At 29.4% G+C, this 18,148-nt stretch overlaps 4 protein-coding genes and 1 non-coding gene across 8 annotated transcripts; 2 read left to right on the top strand and 3 right to left on the bottom strand.

The window, feature by feature from the left end:
* Positions 1-85: 85 nt before the first annotated feature.
* On the top strand, positions 86-4,662 carry LOC113798736 (DDB1- and CUL4-associated factor 6-like). 3 transcript variants are annotated; one of them, XM_075819726.1, is made up of 10 exons: positions 86-302; positions 392-471; positions 1,237-1,572; positions 1,645-1,706; positions 1,769-2,989; positions 3,074-3,541; positions 3,612-3,768; positions 3,838-3,926; positions 4,005-4,095; positions 4,149-4,662. In XM_075819726.1, exons 3-10 carry the CDS (start codon positions 1,482-1,484, stop codon positions 4,340-4,342), a joined length of 2,373 nt encoding a protein of 790 aa, XP_075675841.1. In that variant the 5' UTR covers positions 86-302; positions 392-471; positions 1,237-1,481; the 3' UTR covers positions 4,343-4,662. The 3 variants fall into 3 exon arrangements, with proteins under 3 accessions (XP_075675841.1, XP_075675839.1, XP_075675840.1); XM_075819724.1 differs by having other exon boundaries at positions 1,769-3,541; XM_075819725.1 differs by lacking the exon at positions 392-471 and having other exon boundaries at positions 1,769-3,541.
* Positions 4,663-5,302: 640 nt separating this feature from the next.
* On the bottom strand, positions 5,303-6,570 carry LOC113798733 (sodium-dependent organic anion transporter-like). Its single transcript, XM_075819492.1, has 5 exons — positions 6,426-6,570; positions 5,938-6,098; positions 5,539-5,868; positions 5,375-5,481; positions 5,303-5,318 (listed from the first exon to the last, which is right to left on the bottom strand). Exons 1-5 carry the CDS (start codon positions 6,568-6,570, stop codon positions 5,303-5,305), a joined length of 759 nt encoding a protein of 252 aa, XP_075675607.1.
* A 44-nt stretch (positions 6,571-6,614) lies between these two features.
* Positions 6,615-14,732, bottom strand: LOC113798732 (tyrosine-protein phosphatase non-receptor type 23-like). 2 transcript variants are annotated; one of them, XM_075819723.1, is made up of 4 exons: positions 14,262-14,732; positions 14,105-14,179; positions 10,206-14,007; positions 6,615-6,929 (listed from the first exon to the last, which is right to left on the bottom strand). In XM_075819723.1, exons 1-4 carry the CDS (start codon positions 14,346-14,348, stop codon positions 6,922-6,924), a joined length of 3,972 nt encoding a protein of 1,323 aa, XP_075675838.1. In that variant the 5' UTR covers positions 14,349-14,732; the 3' UTR covers positions 6,615-6,921. The 2 variants fall into 2 exon arrangements, with proteins under 2 accessions (XP_075675838.1, XP_027205107.2); XM_027349306.2 differs by lacking the exon at positions 6,615-6,929 and having other exon boundaries at positions 9,740-14,007.
* Positions 14,733-15,090: 358 nt separating this feature from the next.
* TRNAC-GCA (transfer RNA cysteine (anticodon GCA)) lies at positions 15,091-15,229 on the top strand. Its single transcript has 2 exons — positions 15,091-15,126; positions 15,194-15,229. It is a non-coding gene; the product is annotated as a tRNA-Cys (tRNA).
* A 167-nt stretch (positions 15,230-15,396) lies between these two features.
* Positions 15,397-17,577, bottom strand: Pgi (glucose-6-phosphate isomerase). Its single transcript, XM_027349313.2, has 2 exons — positions 17,136-17,577; positions 15,397-17,065 (listed from the first exon to the last, which is right to left on the bottom strand). Exons 1-2 carry the CDS (start codon positions 17,351-17,353, stop codon positions 15,520-15,522), a joined length of 1,764 nt encoding a protein of 587 aa, XP_027205114.2. The 5' UTR covers positions 17,354-17,577; the 3' UTR covers positions 15,397-15,519.
* Positions 17,578-18,148: the final 571 nt, after the last annotated feature.

Below are 18,148 nucleotides of genomic sequence, written 5' to 3' on the forward strand. Positions count from 1 at the left end.
GATAACAAATAGCGACATCTTTTAATGGCCAACGGAAATAAATTTCATTATCATTGAAAACATCCAAAACATTAGCTCTTGATTTGTTTTTTCTGGTTTTGCGTATCCAAAATAACGTTAACAGTGATAATCTAATCGAGAAATTTTCTAGATTTTCCATTCAAGTGTAATAGAAAGAAAGAGAGAGAGAAAGAAATATATTCATTCGAAGACGAAAAAAAAAAGTAGAAACCAAAAACAAAAAAACAACCGAAAATCAAAGATCAACGACTGGTCAAACTGGATGCGCTCATCATTTTGAGGTAAACATATTTAAAAGTAAAAAAAAAATTCTGATTGCAGACTTTTTCGATATCGTCAACAACAACAACAACAAAATATATCTTGAAAGGAATATTTTTATTCTTTTCATCAAATCAATTTTTTGTTTTGTTTGATGAATGAAAAATCGAATTGATTCAAGAAAAAAAGGTATGTTATTAAAAAATTGATTTCATCATTCACTTTAATTTTGTTTATCATTAATTTTGATTCTGTGATTTTTTCATAATTCCCATTAAAAACATACCAAACACACACACCTTTTTTCTCAAATGTATCCCTTTTATTTTCATCATCATCTTTCTGATTCTTAATTTTAGAATTTGTTTGTTTCGGACCACAAACAAACTCATTTAATAAGTTTCATTTATCTTTCAATTTCAATTTCAAAGATGAAAAAAAAATGAAAACTTATATATTTGTTTTGCCATCCCTGTTCTTAAATGTTCAGTGTGAATTTTCTCATTATTATTATTATTATTTGTAACGAGAATCAGGAATTATTTTTTCCATTTTTTTCCTTGGAAATTTCATTCATGATTGTGCGCGTATGAAAATGATGCAAGTTTGGCTATAAATAAAAAGACAAGATTCTCTAGAATAAATAATGGAAAAATAATATTAATTTTTTTGTTTGTTTGCGTATTTGTTATAACAACACACATATAGAGAGAATGATAATAATTCTGGATTCTTCTCATTTGTGTTATTCTGTATTGTGTTTGTGTTATTGTTTGTTTGTCTGTTTAGAATTCATTTGTAATTGAAATAAAATATTTAGAATTTAACTTTTTTTTTAAATAATAATTAATTTGTTTTGTCTTCTTCTTTTTTTCTTCTCTCCTATTACACAAATTATCACATTCCATTGATTTCTTCTAAAATTTCGACCTATTAACCCTATGGCTAATTCAGTGGTTTATAATTCGATAAAAATTTGATTAAATTAATAATGAAAAAAAATTCATTATTATTACCAATTCAATTATCGATTGGCTCAATTTATAATTTTTAATCAATAACAACAATAACAGCTACGACGACGACAGCAACAACAACAAAATCACGTGCAAGAATCAAATTACATAATCAAATCATCGTTATCATAAATTGAAAATTTTTTGTTTTCTTCGTTCGTAGCCAACAAAACAAAAACAAAAATGGATCGAAATAAAGATTTTTTCTACAAAATTCTTTATGAACGACCATATTATGGTACAAATCCAGTTTCATTATATAATTCAGCTAAAAGTATGTAAATCATTTTATTTTATTCGAATTGATTTCTTTTTTTTCATCAAAATTATTTGTTCTTGTATTTAGATAGTAAATATTTACTTCAACGTTTTCGTTGTTTACATAGTCTTAATGCTCATAATGGATGTGTAAGTGTTATTTTTGGAATGAATTTTTTTTTCAATTCTAAAATAATAATTATGATAAATAGGTAAATACTATCTCTTGGAATAGTACTGGTCGTTATATATTATCCGGTTCGGATGATCTTCATTTATCCATTACTGATGCATTTACAGGTGAAATCAAAACAAAAATTCGTACTGGTCATATGACAAATATATTTAGTGCAAAATATCTACCAAATACGGATGATGTGAAAATTGTTTCTTGTTCAGGTGATGGTGTTATTATTTATACAGATTTAAATCGTCCAGAAACAACTTATCAAAATATATTTGATTGTCAAGATGAAAGTGTTTATGATCTTGTTACCGTACCTGATGATCCACATACATTTTTAACATGTTGTCATGATAATACTGTACGTTGGTATGATTTACGTGTAAAACAATCATGTCAAAAACATCGTATGGGTCATCATCCTAAATGTCGTGAAGATGTTCTTGTTAATTGTGATTATCCTGTTACGGCCATTGCTATTAATCATTTATTACCATGGCAACTTGCTGTTGGTTGTTCCGATTCAATTATACGCATTTATGATCGCCGAATGTTGACAACAAAATCATTACGTGGTGTTGGCCCGTCATTAGCCGAACAGAATGCATCAATTGTGGCTAAATTCACTTATGATGGCCTTACTGATTTTAATCGTATCACATCATTAACATATAGCAGAAATTGTCAACAATTATTGGCATCATATGCAAATGATAATATTTATTTATTTAATTTATATGGAGTACGTGATACGATTAATAATGGTAATGAAGCTGATACAATTAATGATCGTCCAAGACGTTCACAACCACCATATAAACGATTTCGTTTACGTGGTGATTGGTCAGATACTGGTCCCAGTGCACTTACAACCGAAGAATTACGCAATATTGATCAACAATCGGATACAACAACATCGTCAACAAATTTATCAACACAACAACAGAATCCGGCATCCACATCAACATCACCATCATCATCATCATCAACAACATCAACAGCAAATTCTTCGAGTCAAAATAATGGTGGACAATCATCATCAACGCCAAATCGAAGTAATCGTTTACGACAATTGAATACAATTTTAAGCATACTATTTCGTAATACACTTCGTAATGATATTCTTAATGAAAGTGTAGATGAAACAAGTACAACAACAACAGCGAATAGCAGTAATAATAATATATCATCACAGGCGACAAATAATTCATCATCATCATCGAATGAAAGTCAACAAACACCAAATACTGTACGTGAACAACGAACAAATACAAATGATCAGGATAATAATTCCGAAAGTTCATCGGATAATTCATTGAATTATTTTATACAGATTTTCGATGATGATCTTGATTATCCTTATTATTCAAATCGTGAACAAAACAATAATGAGGATGATAATGATGATCCAATGAATAATGATGATCGTGGTAATCAAACGATGGTCGATAATGATGATGATGGTGGTGGTGGTGAAGAGGATGGTCAAGAAGATGATGATTTTGATTCAGATACAACATCTGACAGTGTATTCTTTCATGATACTTCGTCACTTGGTTCCAATTCAATACGGCAACGAAGCCGTAGTTCATCATCAAATGATTCACGACAATCATCACGTCGTAAAACTAGAAATACTAATAACCGTAATACTAACAGGACAAAGATGAACACCAACAATAACATTATTGGTAATCATTTAAATTCTACGACACCAACACCATTTGATCATAAACGTACGCGTACATATAAAATAAGAAATTTTAAAAAATTTTCTGGTCATCGAAATTCTCGTACTGTGGTATGTATTTTATGTTATTTTTACATTTGAAAATAATCATTTTTTTTACCTATTTGTTTTTTGATTGAAGATAAAAAAAGCTACCTTCTGGGGTGATAAGTATATCATCAGTGGTAGTGATTGTGGCCATATATTTTTCTGGTCAATTGAAACTGGTGAAGTAGTAATGATATTGGAAGGTGATCTACATGTTGTCAATTGTTTAGAACCTCATCCTACCGATCCAAGTATGATTTATTAATGTTTTTTTAAACAATATTTTCATATTCTTATTCCACTTTCATGTTTTTGATTAGTATTAGCATCGAGTGGCATTGATTATGATATAAAAATCTGGGGTGCCGATTCTGATGAATGCCTTTTTGATCCGGAAAAAGCTAATAAGGTAATTTTTTTAGTATTTAAAAATTCTTAATCATAAATGGATTATTTAAATGTTTTTTTTGTTCATTATCAAAATTAGCTTATAAATCGTAATAAACATTTATTACAAGAATCACGCGATACTGTCACTGTTCCGGCACGTTTTGTTCTAAGCCTTTTCTCATCTATGCGTAAGTACTTTGTATGAAAAGAATTCGTCAATTCTAATGTACATTTTTTTTAGAACAACGACAACAACGTTTCCGTGAACGACAACAACAACAACAACAGCAACAGCAACCACAAAATGATGGCAATAATCGTTTTCAATCATCATCAACGGATCGTTTAGATAGCGGATGGATTAGTGATGGTGGTTCGAATCGTTCAAATAATAATAATCGAAATGATGATATCGATATAGATGATTCGTGTTGATGATTCATTTGAAAATAATTTACATCTATAAACATACGTAATCAATTCATTATTATCATTGTTGTTTTTTGTTGTTAATTGTTCAAGATGAAAACAATAATTTTGGATTTTCTGTGATTTTTTACTCACGAACACCCCAGACACACATACACACTCAAAATCAAACATCTATTTGGATGTATAAATCAAAAATTCGATAGCAGTTAATTTGTGCATCACATTACATATGTCAACATTAGAAAAATTCAAAACAACCAAAAAAATACTGACAGAAAATCGGGTTTTGGGATTGAATAAATAAATGTTTGTTTATTTAATAATTTTCATTTTTTTTCGTTTATTATAATCATCGTTCATGTGTGCGAAACAAATAATTTAAATTTTAAAAATTTTGATTTTAAAAATAGATCAACAAAGATAAATTTGATTATGACAAAATACATTCAGTGTGATCAAGATTTTTTTCTGTTTTGTTCTGTTTTGAACAATCAGTGTTCAGATGATCATCAGATCTTTAGATTTTCTTTACTAAAATACTGGTTTGAATCACCACTAGAATTGGATTGTGTCAAGGCGCTACATGTTGTATTCTTTTCAAAAATTTCATCATCTAAATTTAGTTTATAATTTTGAAATTGTCCTGAATGATTACTATTTGATGATACAAATGAATTTGGTCCAGAATTTTTTTCATCACAAAAATCAACATGATTGTGATTTTCAACACCACCATTAACATAAATATCATTACCGGATGCAATTTTTCTCATAAATCGTCGTTGTCGCATCACTAACCATGCGATTGTTAATGGTATTGGTGTCATTATGGAGGCAGCTACAGGTACGGCCGATGCCAAATCTGCATCCGGTTGTCCTAAGGACAAACCCAAAACAACAATCGATACTCCAGTATTTTGTACACCCGTTTCAATAGCAATGGTTAACATATCTTCCAATGGTTTACGAAACACGTATGCTAATATAAAACCGAGAAACATTCCACACCAGACATTAATTGCAGCGGCGACCAACATTTGCCAGGTCATCAATTTAAACATGTAGAAATTTGCATAAGTTCCGAATACGATAATAAATATGATCATTAGGCCGGAAAATGTTGCCAATATTCGACGAGATATCTGTCATATAAAAATGTATTATGAAACAATTTAATAAAAAAAGAATGTAAAACTTACAGCAGCAACTTTAGGCATAAATTGCTTGATAAGAAGACCGATGCCCAAAAAGATGACCATTGTGAATAATGTTGTGAATATATTTCGAAATGGTGGAGCTGTTGATGTTCCTTCGAATATTGTACGACCAAGAGTATAGAGCCAAAATGGCATCAATCCAATCGATAACATTGTAGATAAAAATGTCATTGTAATACTTAGGTTAAGATTACCATTTACCAATACGGTCCACATATTGCTTGCACCACCTCCTGGACTACATCCGAATATAAAAATGCCCAATTTTAAATAGGTTTCTTCAAAAAGTAATGTCGCTAATGCAAATGATATCTAAAATTGTAAAATAATAAGAGAAAATAATTGATTTTGAATATTGAAAAAATTTTCAATAATACATACCAATGGCATGCAAACATATTGTGAAAATAATCCAATAGCAGGTGCAATCGGTCTTCGTAAAACTTCAGCAACGGCTTGTATATCTAATGCACATCCCATATTAATATAAGATATCGATACAACTATGGCCACTGAATAGATGAAAACTTTTGATATGAGATCTTTATCTCGTAAAATTGAAATAAGTAGTTGATAATTATTTCGCAGTGAATTTGAATGAATTATCGTATCCCAAATAGATTCGGAATTTTTTCGTTTTTTCTGCAATTCAACACGACAATAACCAAGAAAATTTCCTTTGATAATGAATTGTCCATGATAACCAAAATTTTTATCAATATCATTTAGTGTGATTTCGGCCGGTTTGATTTCAAAATCGTAACGATCATTATCAACAACATCGCCACCACCACCACCACCATCATCATCATCATTATTATTAATAATATTGGCTACATCAGGTCGATCGGCCAAAAATCTATAATGACCACTAAGTTCATCGATAAAAGGTGATGATAATCGAAATCCAATCGGTGTAGTTTTTCCTTCATGTAATTGAATTGTAGCTAAAGTTGCTGCAGATGTGGTTACATTGAATGTAACCGATATTAATGCTGCAGAAATTTCAATCATTAACAAAATAATGGTGAATAAAAATGTGAATAATATGAATGGACACATTTTTAAACAAATAAGGAAATTTTTCGTTGTTGTTGTTGTTTTAACTTTGAATGAGATTGGATTTTTTACGAATCGAAATTTTCACCATCGATGATAGATGTTTGTGAAGAACAGGAGAAAATTTGACGTGTATTGGATGAGTATTTTATCAACAACAAAAAAAACAAGGAAATTGAAGAAAATAATAACAATTAAAAACAGATTGCGATAAATTAAAACATAACGATTAAATCGGGCTAAATAGAAAAATTCTACTACAGTAATGAGAATGATGAAGATGATTATTATCCAATCCGATAATGATTATTGCACTATTTATTGAATCAATAAAAATAAAAAAAAGAGAAAAAACGTGATTAATTGAATGTTTATATTCTTTTTAAATATCATAATTTCAATCGAAAAACCACGATTATGATCACCATAGTGATCGATTAGAACAATAAAGAAAATTCAATTATTTTATATGAAAAAAAATCTCAAGATTAAGTACTTTTTTTATGGAAAATGATTAAAATTTGCACTTGTCATCAAATTGTCCTCCAAAATGTTAATGCTAACATGGTGCGATCAAGAAAAAGATATCAACAATATTTTTTTTTTTGTTTTGTTTTGAAGGTATTAAATTTCAAATAAATTTGGATAAAATCTGAAGTGAAAAAAAACAACAACAATCGATAATTTATAAATATTTATCGATCAGCAGAAAAAAAATGAAAATCTGGGTATAGAAATAAACATTCACGCAAATAAATCTATCACCCACACTTGTGTAAACACAGGATAATTTAAAATCGAAGATATTTTTAAAAAAATAAACTAAAAACAAATTAAAAGGTCAAAACTGCAGAACTTTAAAAACAACAAAAATTCTAACCTTCACCATTCACACACATGAAATTCAACATGCAATATTTGTTTTTGTTTTTTTTTCGCCAACAAAAACAAGTCACAGATTCTATGAACAGCAAACTGATTCTTTATTCGAAATTCGAATAATTATTTTCAAGAATATAAAAAATTTTCAAATGAAAAAAAATGAACATTTGTAGCGATGTGAGTAATTTGTTTGTTTATCATTCGAATATTGAGGAAATTTGAGCAATAATATTGTGTTTGCCAAAGAAACAAACAAAGGAAATGACATAATGTTAAATCATCATAAAATATGAATAAACATACAGGAAATGAATGGAATGATTTTGTTTTCAAGCAACAAAATCCAATTATTTTATGATGATGTTTGCTCAATCATTAATTAATTTACTAAACAATCAAGTAATTAAACGATGTGTAAAACGAAACAAAAACATTAAGCGGATTGAATAGTGTGAGCAAAAGAATTAATGCTAGAAAATTATTAGTTTTGTTCGATAAGTTTCTTTTGATTTTGAATTGAATTTATCGGCAATATTATTGTAAGTAGTTGAAGAGAGAGAGAGAGAGAGAGAGAGAGAGAGAGAGAGAGAGAAGAAAACCTTGAAGCAAAAAAACAACTACAACAAAATGGGATCGCTTTTCGGTTAAATGAACAAACCGCAAATGAATGAATGAATGAATGAAAGAAAATTGTTTTGATCAAAATTGAGATTTTCATTGCCATTATTTGATGACAAGATTGTTGATTTGTTGTTGTTTTCATCAACAACTACAACATTATCAATTTAATGCTGTTGTTGTACAATATATTTAGATAATATAGGTCAAAAAATTGAATTGTATCGTTTTTTTGTTGTCACAGAAAATTTGACAAGATATTTGAGCTAAAGATATATATCCAATTTATATGTGGCATGTTTTAATTTAGATCGTTGATTTTTTTGTTCATTGAATGTGGTGGTGGTAACATGAACGACGACGACGACGATATTTGAACACTATTACTATTCATCAATGAGCTATTTTTATCTTGTTTTATTCGATTTATCGGAAATATGATCAGATCCGATGATGATGATCACAGTGTTTTTTTCTTCTTCTAAAAATAAATTTTATAGAAAAATTAAGTCATCTCGATAATTATCGAAAATGATTGAAAATATTTACGGTTATGAATGATGGAATTATGGAGAGAATTGTGGTGTGAGTGCGTGTTTACCAAACAATTAAATCACACTATAACCCGGAACAAATAAGAAATGAAAGCAGAAAAAATATTTTTCAAATTTAGGAAATAAATATCGGAAAATTTTTCACATTTGATTTGTCACATCAGAATGATGTGATAATGATGTTTGTTTGTCTTGTGCGACTTTATATCCGGATGAAACATTTTTTTTTCAGTCACAAATTCACATAGGAAATCAATATAGATAACTTACTTTACTTTTATTTTGATGATTCAATTAATGTTGATTCATTTTTTTTCATTCGAATTTTCTCTTTCAACCTCTGTTTTATGCGAATTCAAATGGCCTTATAGAACTCAAACGTCGTAACAAACAAACGAAAAAAAATTCATTGATATTTTTTCGATGAAAAAAAAAATAAAGATCACAAAATTTAGGACATTTAGAACCGAGTGCGCGTTGTATCATGTGTGTGTGTGTGTTTGTTCGTTAGTTCGTTGTGGCCATACATATCAACCTGATTCGTTGATAATAATTTCGAAGAAAAAAAGGATTATTTTCCAGAAAGAAAAATAAAAGAGAAATTAAAAAACAAGTTGTTTTTTCGATCATCAACAGGTTAAGACGACATCATCGATGAAATTGAAAGAAGAGATTTTCGTTCTTTACTTGTGGTTTTTTGTGTTCCTTGCTGTGTGTGTTTTTGGAAAATCCAAAATGAAAGAGAAATTTTCAAGTGATTAAAATGAATTTCTATAGATAAAAAGAATGCCGTCGTCGTAGTTGAATGAAGAAAAAAAAACAAATTATGATGATTATTATACAACAGACAAACAAACAAACAAACAAGGTTAAAATCGAAGAAAAAAAATGCGAGAGAAACTTGTTTTTTTTTGTTTTGTAATTCGGATTTAAAAAAGATTTTTTTTTTTTTTTACTGAGAAAATATTTAAAGAGAAAATGAAATTTTTCAACAAAAAAAAATAATCGAATGAAAATAACGGATATTCGAATATCAATTTTTTTGTTTGTTCATTCATATATAACGTTAGTTTAAAAGTAATTAAAATTCTTGTTTAATTATCATCATTATTAGTAGTATTTTATCCATTTTAAACAAGTAAAACATTTGTGAATGATAATTATGGGAAAAAACAATAGGGGAAAAAAACATATAAAAATGGTCAAAGTTTTACACAGTTTGTTAATAATTTTGTTCAAACACAAACACACAACAAACAAACCTGATCTGTTTTACCTAAGAAAGTTTTTTGTTTTGTGTTCAATATTTTGATATATTGATCAATCACAAGAGAAATAGACAGGATAATGAAAACTGAAGGAAAGGAAACAGTGAATGAAACATTTAAAAAAAGGAAAATTCATCATCAATTCAGTATCTGTAATTAGGATTTGAAACATCAATATATTTTATCATCTATGTAAATAATGGATCAAATTGTGATAATAAATCTTTTGGTTCATTATTATCTTTAACATTATTATCATTATTATTACTGGCTATCATTGAATTTGTCGTCTGTCCATTTGTTGCTGTCGTTGAAATTTCTGATTTAATCAATGTTGATGGCTGCGATTGTTGTTGTTGTTGACCACCATTACCATTCAACGACATTGTTGATAATATATCGGGTAAACAATCCGATGACGATGATGATGATGAAGATGATTTAATATTATCATTATTTTTTGTTACATTATTAACATCATTTTCATTTTTTATCACAGGTGTTGCAGCAGGTACTGGTGTCAATACTTGCCAACCACGTTTTGATTCTTGTTCCAATATTGCCGTTATATTTGTTGCTGGATCAGTAGCAGGTTGCAGTTGCTGCTGTTGTTGTTGTGGCTGATGTTGATGATATCCATTAATCATTGTTGTTTGCGGATATGATGATTGCGATGGTGGTTGTGGCATACCATGATAACCGCTAATTGGATAGCCAGGCTGTTGTTGTTGCTGTTGTGATGAATGTATTGGATTCGGTATGTTTTTTGGAACGTTTGTTGTTGTTGTTGTATTAGATGTACCAAGATATGAAGGCATCATTGGTGATGGTGCTACCGGATATGGTGGCTGTTGTGAAGATGGCAACGATGGTGGTTGATGAACATATTGCTGATTCGAATATTGCTGTTGTTGTCCAATCGTATTATTATTATTTGTCATAATATTTGCTTGTGTTGGATGATATACAACATTTGTACCTTGAATTGGTTTAGTCGGATAATTAGTATAGCTAGTTACATTTGAATTTGATTGACCGATTGGATTCGATATTGATGAATGCGAATAGTTGTTGTTATTATAACCGGCCATTGGTGCATTAATAACATTGGAATTTGGAATATTAGTAGCAACCGAAGAAGCAGTATTCGAATTATTATATTGATAATTATTATATGTTGCTGATGATGGAATCATTGAAGAATTCGACAAAGTTGATGTCGATGATGATGATGATGATGGTAGTGGATAATGTTGTAGTTGTTGTGGATTATTGATCGGTAATATCGATGATATTGGTTGATGTTGATTGAATGTAGTGTTCACTGATTCTCCAGTATTACCGACGGCAATATTATTCGGATATTGTTGTTGTTGTGGTTGTTGAATGTTGAACGGTATTATTGAAGAATTTTTATTGTTGATTACAGGTAATGAACCATATGGCAAATGAGAAGAAATTGCTTTTGAATATGAAGGTGGTGGTGAATATTGAGACATTGCAATCATGTTTCCAGGTGTTACTTGAAGATCACTGTTTGAATGACTATTATAATGCGGTGCAATTGGTTGTTGTTGTTGTTGATGATGTGATTGCGACTGTTGACCAACCATCGAACCAAATGTTTGACCAACTGTTGATTGAACTGGAGGCATCATCATATTTGGTGCAAAATTTGTCATTGATTGCATTATAGGAGGTGTTGGTGTTAATGATGGTGATGGTGCAGATGGAGCAAACGATGAAGAAACTGGTGGAACAATCATACCTGAAGAATTACCAGTGATAACTGTCGATTGAGATGGTAATGATGGTTTGGACATTAAATTGGAACGATTCGCAGCATTTGCTTTCATGAATGGAAGATAATCTTTCAATTTAGCACCTGTTGCCGGTATCATTGTTGGAATGGACATTCCAGACATTCCAGTGCCAATATTATTTGATGATCCATAATCATATGATGATGGTGGAAGTGGAGGTGTTGATATCATACCAACCGATGTAGATGATGATGATGGAGGTACTCCTTTAGCCATCATCAAACGTGATGCTTGAGCCTGTATAAATTGTTGTCTTTCTTCATCCTGTACTTTACTTACACCACGTATTCGTGCATTTAATCGTACAACAATCGATTGAAATTTACGATAAAATTCTAAACCTTTTTTCGAATTTACTTGAAGTTCACGAAACACTTGATATGTATACAACAATGATGCTATTCGTGTTTTACGATTACGTTGAATTTCAAGAATTTCTTTACGTGTATCAGCATAACCTGCATTACAATTAGTCATTGCACGTAAAATATTTGATTGTGCTGTTAGATTTTGTTCCAAAAGGTTAACGATTTTATCATATTTTTTAATTTCATCATCAAAAATTCGTTCAATTTCATCACGTGGATGTGCCAATACTAATTTTAATACATTATCATCATTCATTTGTTTTGTTAGTTGATCTTCTAATGTTGAACGTTGTGTTTTCATTTCATCAATTTTATCAAATAATCTTTCCATTTCAGTAACAATCGATTCATCAATTTTAATATTTTTATTCGATGGTAAAATTGATGCAATTTTTGATGCCGATGATGACATCATTATTAGTATATCATCTTTATGTTGATCAAAATTATCCCATAATGATTTATTTGATTCGATTGCTTTTTTATGTGTTTCTTCATGTTTTGCCAATTCTTTTGATAATTCAACTACTATCATTGATGGTGGTCGTTTACCAAATTTTTCCTGATGTTTTTGTTCTTTTTCTTCTTCTTCTTTTAATAATTCTCGTGATTCTTCAATAATTTTACCAGTATCATGACTAACAGTATCTAATTGTGTTAAAATTTTTGCAACTTCTTCCACTGATTCGGGATGTAGGCTAAGTTCGGCACATATATTAATCAATTCATCCGGTATAGAATCTTCTTTGGGAGCACGAAGATGTTCTTTATCCAATAACAATGATGACATGAATGACATTAGTTCTTGATTTTTTTCCTCAATTTTTTCACGAATATTACGAAGTATTTCATCTTTTTTAGCCGAATAAATTGATGCTAATTCATGTGCCTGAATCGGTACTAAACGAGCAAATATATCCGGACCAGAAACTTCAGGATCACATACATTAAATGGTATACCTTTTACAAGTGATACACCTTTTATTTCAGGTAAACCGGCAATTGGTGGCACTTTTGCATGATAAATAAAATCATTTTCTTTTTTTCCATTCTGTAATTTAATTGTAATAACATCGGTAACAAATGAAATTGCTTCATTAATCACTGATGATGATGATGATGAACCATGATTATCATCTAATTGTTTAGCAAGTGTTGTAGCTGATTGAATTTTTTCCAATGCCAATTCATACCATGCAATACGTTCACCCATTTGTTGTTGATCTTCAGTTGCATTACCCATATATAATGAACAAATTGAATCATAATATGATAATTTAAATTCAACAAATTTTTTCCATGATTTAAATAATTTTCCACCAACAATTTCAATAATCGATGATTGTGTTGAACTAGTATTCATTGCACCTTGTTGTAACATTGTCATTGCACAACGATAATAATCAACAACCTGTGCAGTTATTTTTGCTACTGTTAATGCTTTACGATTATCTAACATTGATTTTTCCAATATACATTCTTGTGCTTGTGCTAACATTATCTGTACGAAAAATTGTAATACATCATTACTTATATCGGATGTACGAAATAATTTTCGATCTTCAATTAAATGTTGAAATGCCCATGCTGCACATTGAAAATGTGTACAAGCTATTTTCATTTCTTCTTGTGTTTGTCGACCATCGGCTGCTGCACCAAGATCAGCATGTAATGCACCAATATTATATAATATACAAGCTAATTCAAAATCTAAATCACCAATAGTTGTTTGTCCGGAATAAATATCCGCCCAAACACATTGTACACCGATATTATTATTTTCAAATGAACCAAAACGATTAAATAAACTTGATATTTGACAATAATAACGTTTCATAATTGAACATCCAGTTACATCACGTGGTGCACGACATGCATTCTGATTATTTGTAAATTTGAAAAAAAAGAAAAAATTTACCAAAAAAACAAACAAACATTGATTTTAGATTCATTCAATTTTGAGTATACTCTCTTACATTACGTAAATTTTCCAATTCCAATATTTCACGATCATAAATATCACCATCTTCACCATAATATTTGCTGATAAACTGTGTGAAAAGAGAGAAATAAAAATATTTCGTTGAAGAAAATATTGATCCAAAAACAAAGTGCAAAAAGAAAAATGTTTACCCTTTTGAATGGCATTGCAAAATCCGGACAAACAGGACTGATTTTCATTTCGAATGATAACATTGGTAATCTTGGTACGGCCTCCATGTTTTTTTCCCGATTTTACTTTGTTGATTGATATCCAAAATGAAAAAATTGTCGGTTGTTTGAAACTTTTTTTTGTTTTGAACTATAAAATAAAAATTCGTCGACTATAAACACACAAAAAACATTAATGTAGCCGATTGACTCGTTTTTTTCTTTGAACAAAAATTGTTGTAAAATAAATCAATAGAAAATCCAGAACAAAAGTAAATTGATTCAACAATTATCGAGTGTTTTGGGTGTTGAGACGTAGAATATTTGAAATGTCTTTTGTTTTGTTTTTACTTTTAATTATTGATTGATGATGTCAATAGACAGAAAAAACATAGAAATTTGGTAATCAAAACGTAAAAACAAAAAAGATATTTTATCGCAAAATCATCGTCATCATCAACAAAATGAAAATGCAAAATGAAAAAACAAAACAACAACCATAAACACAGCTGCTAGCAGCGTATTAAAAATATTTTCGAACAATGTTCATAGATGACGTTGCTGAATTTATTAATGAATTTTTTTTTTTTGTTTTGCGGCTAAAAAAACAAGGATTTAATTTTCTTCCAATTTTTCTTTGATTTGATTTGTTTTTTGATAATCATTTCATTTGATTCAAGAATGAAACAGAAATGAATGCAATGTGAAAAAAATGACAAGAATTTTTTATTAGAATTTTTTGGAAAAAAAAGAATTTTGCCAAGAATTTAGGTTTCTCAATTATAATTGGCCAATATTATACATCGAGTCAGGGGGTATAGCTCAGTGGTAGAGCATTCGACTGCAGTACTTTGAATAAATATTCTCCGCATAATTGTTGAATATTAAACAACCAAAGATATCCAAAAGCATCAATCGAGAGGTCACCGGTTCAAACCCGGTTGCCCCCTTATGATTCTAATTAACTTTTTTTTCAAATTTTTTATTTCAAAAATAGTTAGATTTTTATTCGATTCAACAATGGGAAGAATTTTTTTGGTAATTTTTCAATATTTTTGTTGCATAATTGAATTGAAAAAACAAAAAATTGAAAGAATGAAAAACAACAACAACGAAATTCATAGATAACGTGACAAATTATGACATTTCCTTTTAATGTTTTTTAAAAAATTTGAAATTTTTTGATAATAATTTTGTTTCTTTATTGCAATAATCAATCTCTCATATAAGAGAATCAATCTTAATTATTATTAATATTTTTGATCATATTGATCAATGCATTTGTTGAACAATCATGTTTGGTAATCATATCTTTTGATTGTAATTCTTTTTCAATTGTTTTGGCTAATTGTTTGCCCAATTCAACACCCCATTGATCATAGGAATTAATATCCCATATAATACCTTGAACAAAAATTTTATGTTCATAACAAGCAATCAATGCACCAAGATTAAATGGTGAAATAATATCAAGTAAAAATGAATTAGTCGGACGATTACCTTCGAATATTTTATGTGGTAAAATTTTACCAATATCTTCATCATTTTTGCCTTGATCACGAAGTTCTTGTTCAGCTTGTTCACGAGTTTTACCACGCATTAATGCCTCAGTTTGAGCCAGATAATTGGCCAACAATATTGTATGATGAAGACCGCCACGAATCGGATTCAATGTTTTAACCGGTGCAATAAAATCACATGGTATAAGTCTGGTTCCTTGATGGATTAATTGATAAAATGCATGCTGACCATTTGTACCCGGTTCACCCCATACAATTGGACCTGTTCGATAATTTACTGTTTGCCCGGAACGTGTTACATATTTTCCATTTGATTCCATATCACCTTGTTGAAAATATGCAGCAAATCGATGTAGATATTGATCATATGGTAAAATAGCTTGTGTTTCAGCATCAAAAAAATTAATATACCAAATACCTAATAAAGCCATTATTACTGGTAAATTTTGAGCTAATGGTGCTTGACGAAAATGTTCATCAATAAAATGTGCACCATCCAATAGTTGTCGAAATTGATCGAAACCAATAAACAAACAAATAGATAAACCAATAGCCGACCAAAGTGAATAACGACCACCAACCCAATCCCAAAATTCAAACATTGAATTTGGATCGATACCGAATTCAATAACTTTTGTTTTGTTTGTTGATAATGCAACAAAATGTTTAGCAACAAATGATTTATTATTGGCTTGTTTTAGAAACCAATCTCGAGCTGATTCAGCATTTGTAATCGTTTCCTGTGTTGTAAATGTTTTCGATGCAATAATAAACAATGTTGTTTCAGTATTTAATTTTTTCAATATTTCATGTAAATGTGTACCATCAATATTCGATACAAAATGAACATTTGGACCTTTTTGATAATGTTTAAGTGCTTCGGTTACCATTACAGGTCCTAAATCTGAACCACCAATACCAATATTAACAATATCGGTAATTTTTTTACCACTATAACCAGTCCAAACACCATCAATAATTTGTTGAGAAAATTCTTGCATTTTATTCAGTACACGATTAACATCAGGCATAACATCCTGGCCATTAACCATAATCGGACGATTTGAACGATTACGCAATGCAATATGCAAAACGGAACGATTTTCAGTAAAATTGATTTTTTCACCAGCAAACATACGATCACGCATTGATTCAACATTACGATTTTTAGCCAATTCTAATAATCTTTTCATTATGGTTTCATCGATTAAATTTTTTGAATAATCAAATAATAAAAAACCATAATATGGTGTTGATAATTTTAGACTATGGATTTCAACAAAAAATTTTCATTAATATTAAAAAAAATCATTTATAAAATTTTCAATCAACTTACTGAAATTTATCAAATCTTTTCGTATCATTATTGAATAAATCATTCATAACCATTTTTGATGCAATTTCATCATGATAATGTTTAAGTTTTTGAAATGCTGGATCTTTTGTTAAACAATTATCGGCAATCGTTGTTGTTCGTTGACCACTTTCAATCAAACCTTTTGGACCTAACATTAATAACTGTGTATTGCTTTTGTTTTCCATCTTTTTTTTCATTAATCACAGAAGAAAAAAAAACAACAACTTATTGCTTAGTTCGTATACGAATGACAAAATGTATAAAATCGAATGACAAACAAAATAAAAAAATTATCAAATTAAATTCGCTGGTTGTCAAGGGATGATGATTATGTACACGTACAATAACAACAAAATTATCGATCGTATTGAAGAAAAATTATTAGGAAAACGTATACCAAAATGAAAACGATCAATGAAAAAGTAAAAGTCACAACATTAATAATGATAATAATATGGTGTTTTTTATTTGATTTTTTTGAAAAATATTTTTTTCTTTTTTGACCTCGAATTCATTTCATAACAACAAGAAGAGAAAACTCGAGTTTCGATCAAACCGATCGGTGAATACAAGTTTGTACGCAAACTCAAATCGAATCCAAAATATCATCTGTGCGTTTGTAAATATCCTTCGAAAACTTTTCGTTTGCATAATCTTTTTTTTTTTTTTTTGCTATAACAACCGGAGAAAAACTGAAATCCTTCATTTTTTTCAAATGAAAAAAGCTGAAATATTGTTCGTTTTGTCATTAAAGAACAAAAAAAAAAAAAAAGAAAAACATCTTTCCTTTCCTTTCCTTTCGTTAAAAATCCAATGATAATAATCAATAGTTATTGAAAATCAACATAGGAAAACTGTTTTTCCTTGGTAACTCAACCATTATAAATATTATATGTAATCGAAAATAATTGGCCGGAACATCCAATGAAGAAATTTCATTTCATTTTTTCAAATAAAGAATCTTATCATCATTCAAATTGAAATTCAAAATA

The sequence above is a fragment of the Dermatophagoides pteronyssinus genome, unplaced genomic scaffold (assembly GCF_027571235.1).
Source record: "Dermatophagoides pteronyssinus isolate colony J.1.1.1.1 unplaced genomic scaffold, Derpt_VIB-CSIC_2022.12 sq0004, whole genome shotgun sequence".
NCBI classification, from domain to species: domain Eukaryota; kingdom Metazoa; phylum Arthropoda; class Arachnida; order Sarcoptiformes; family Pyroglyphidae; genus Dermatophagoides; species Dermatophagoides pteronyssinus.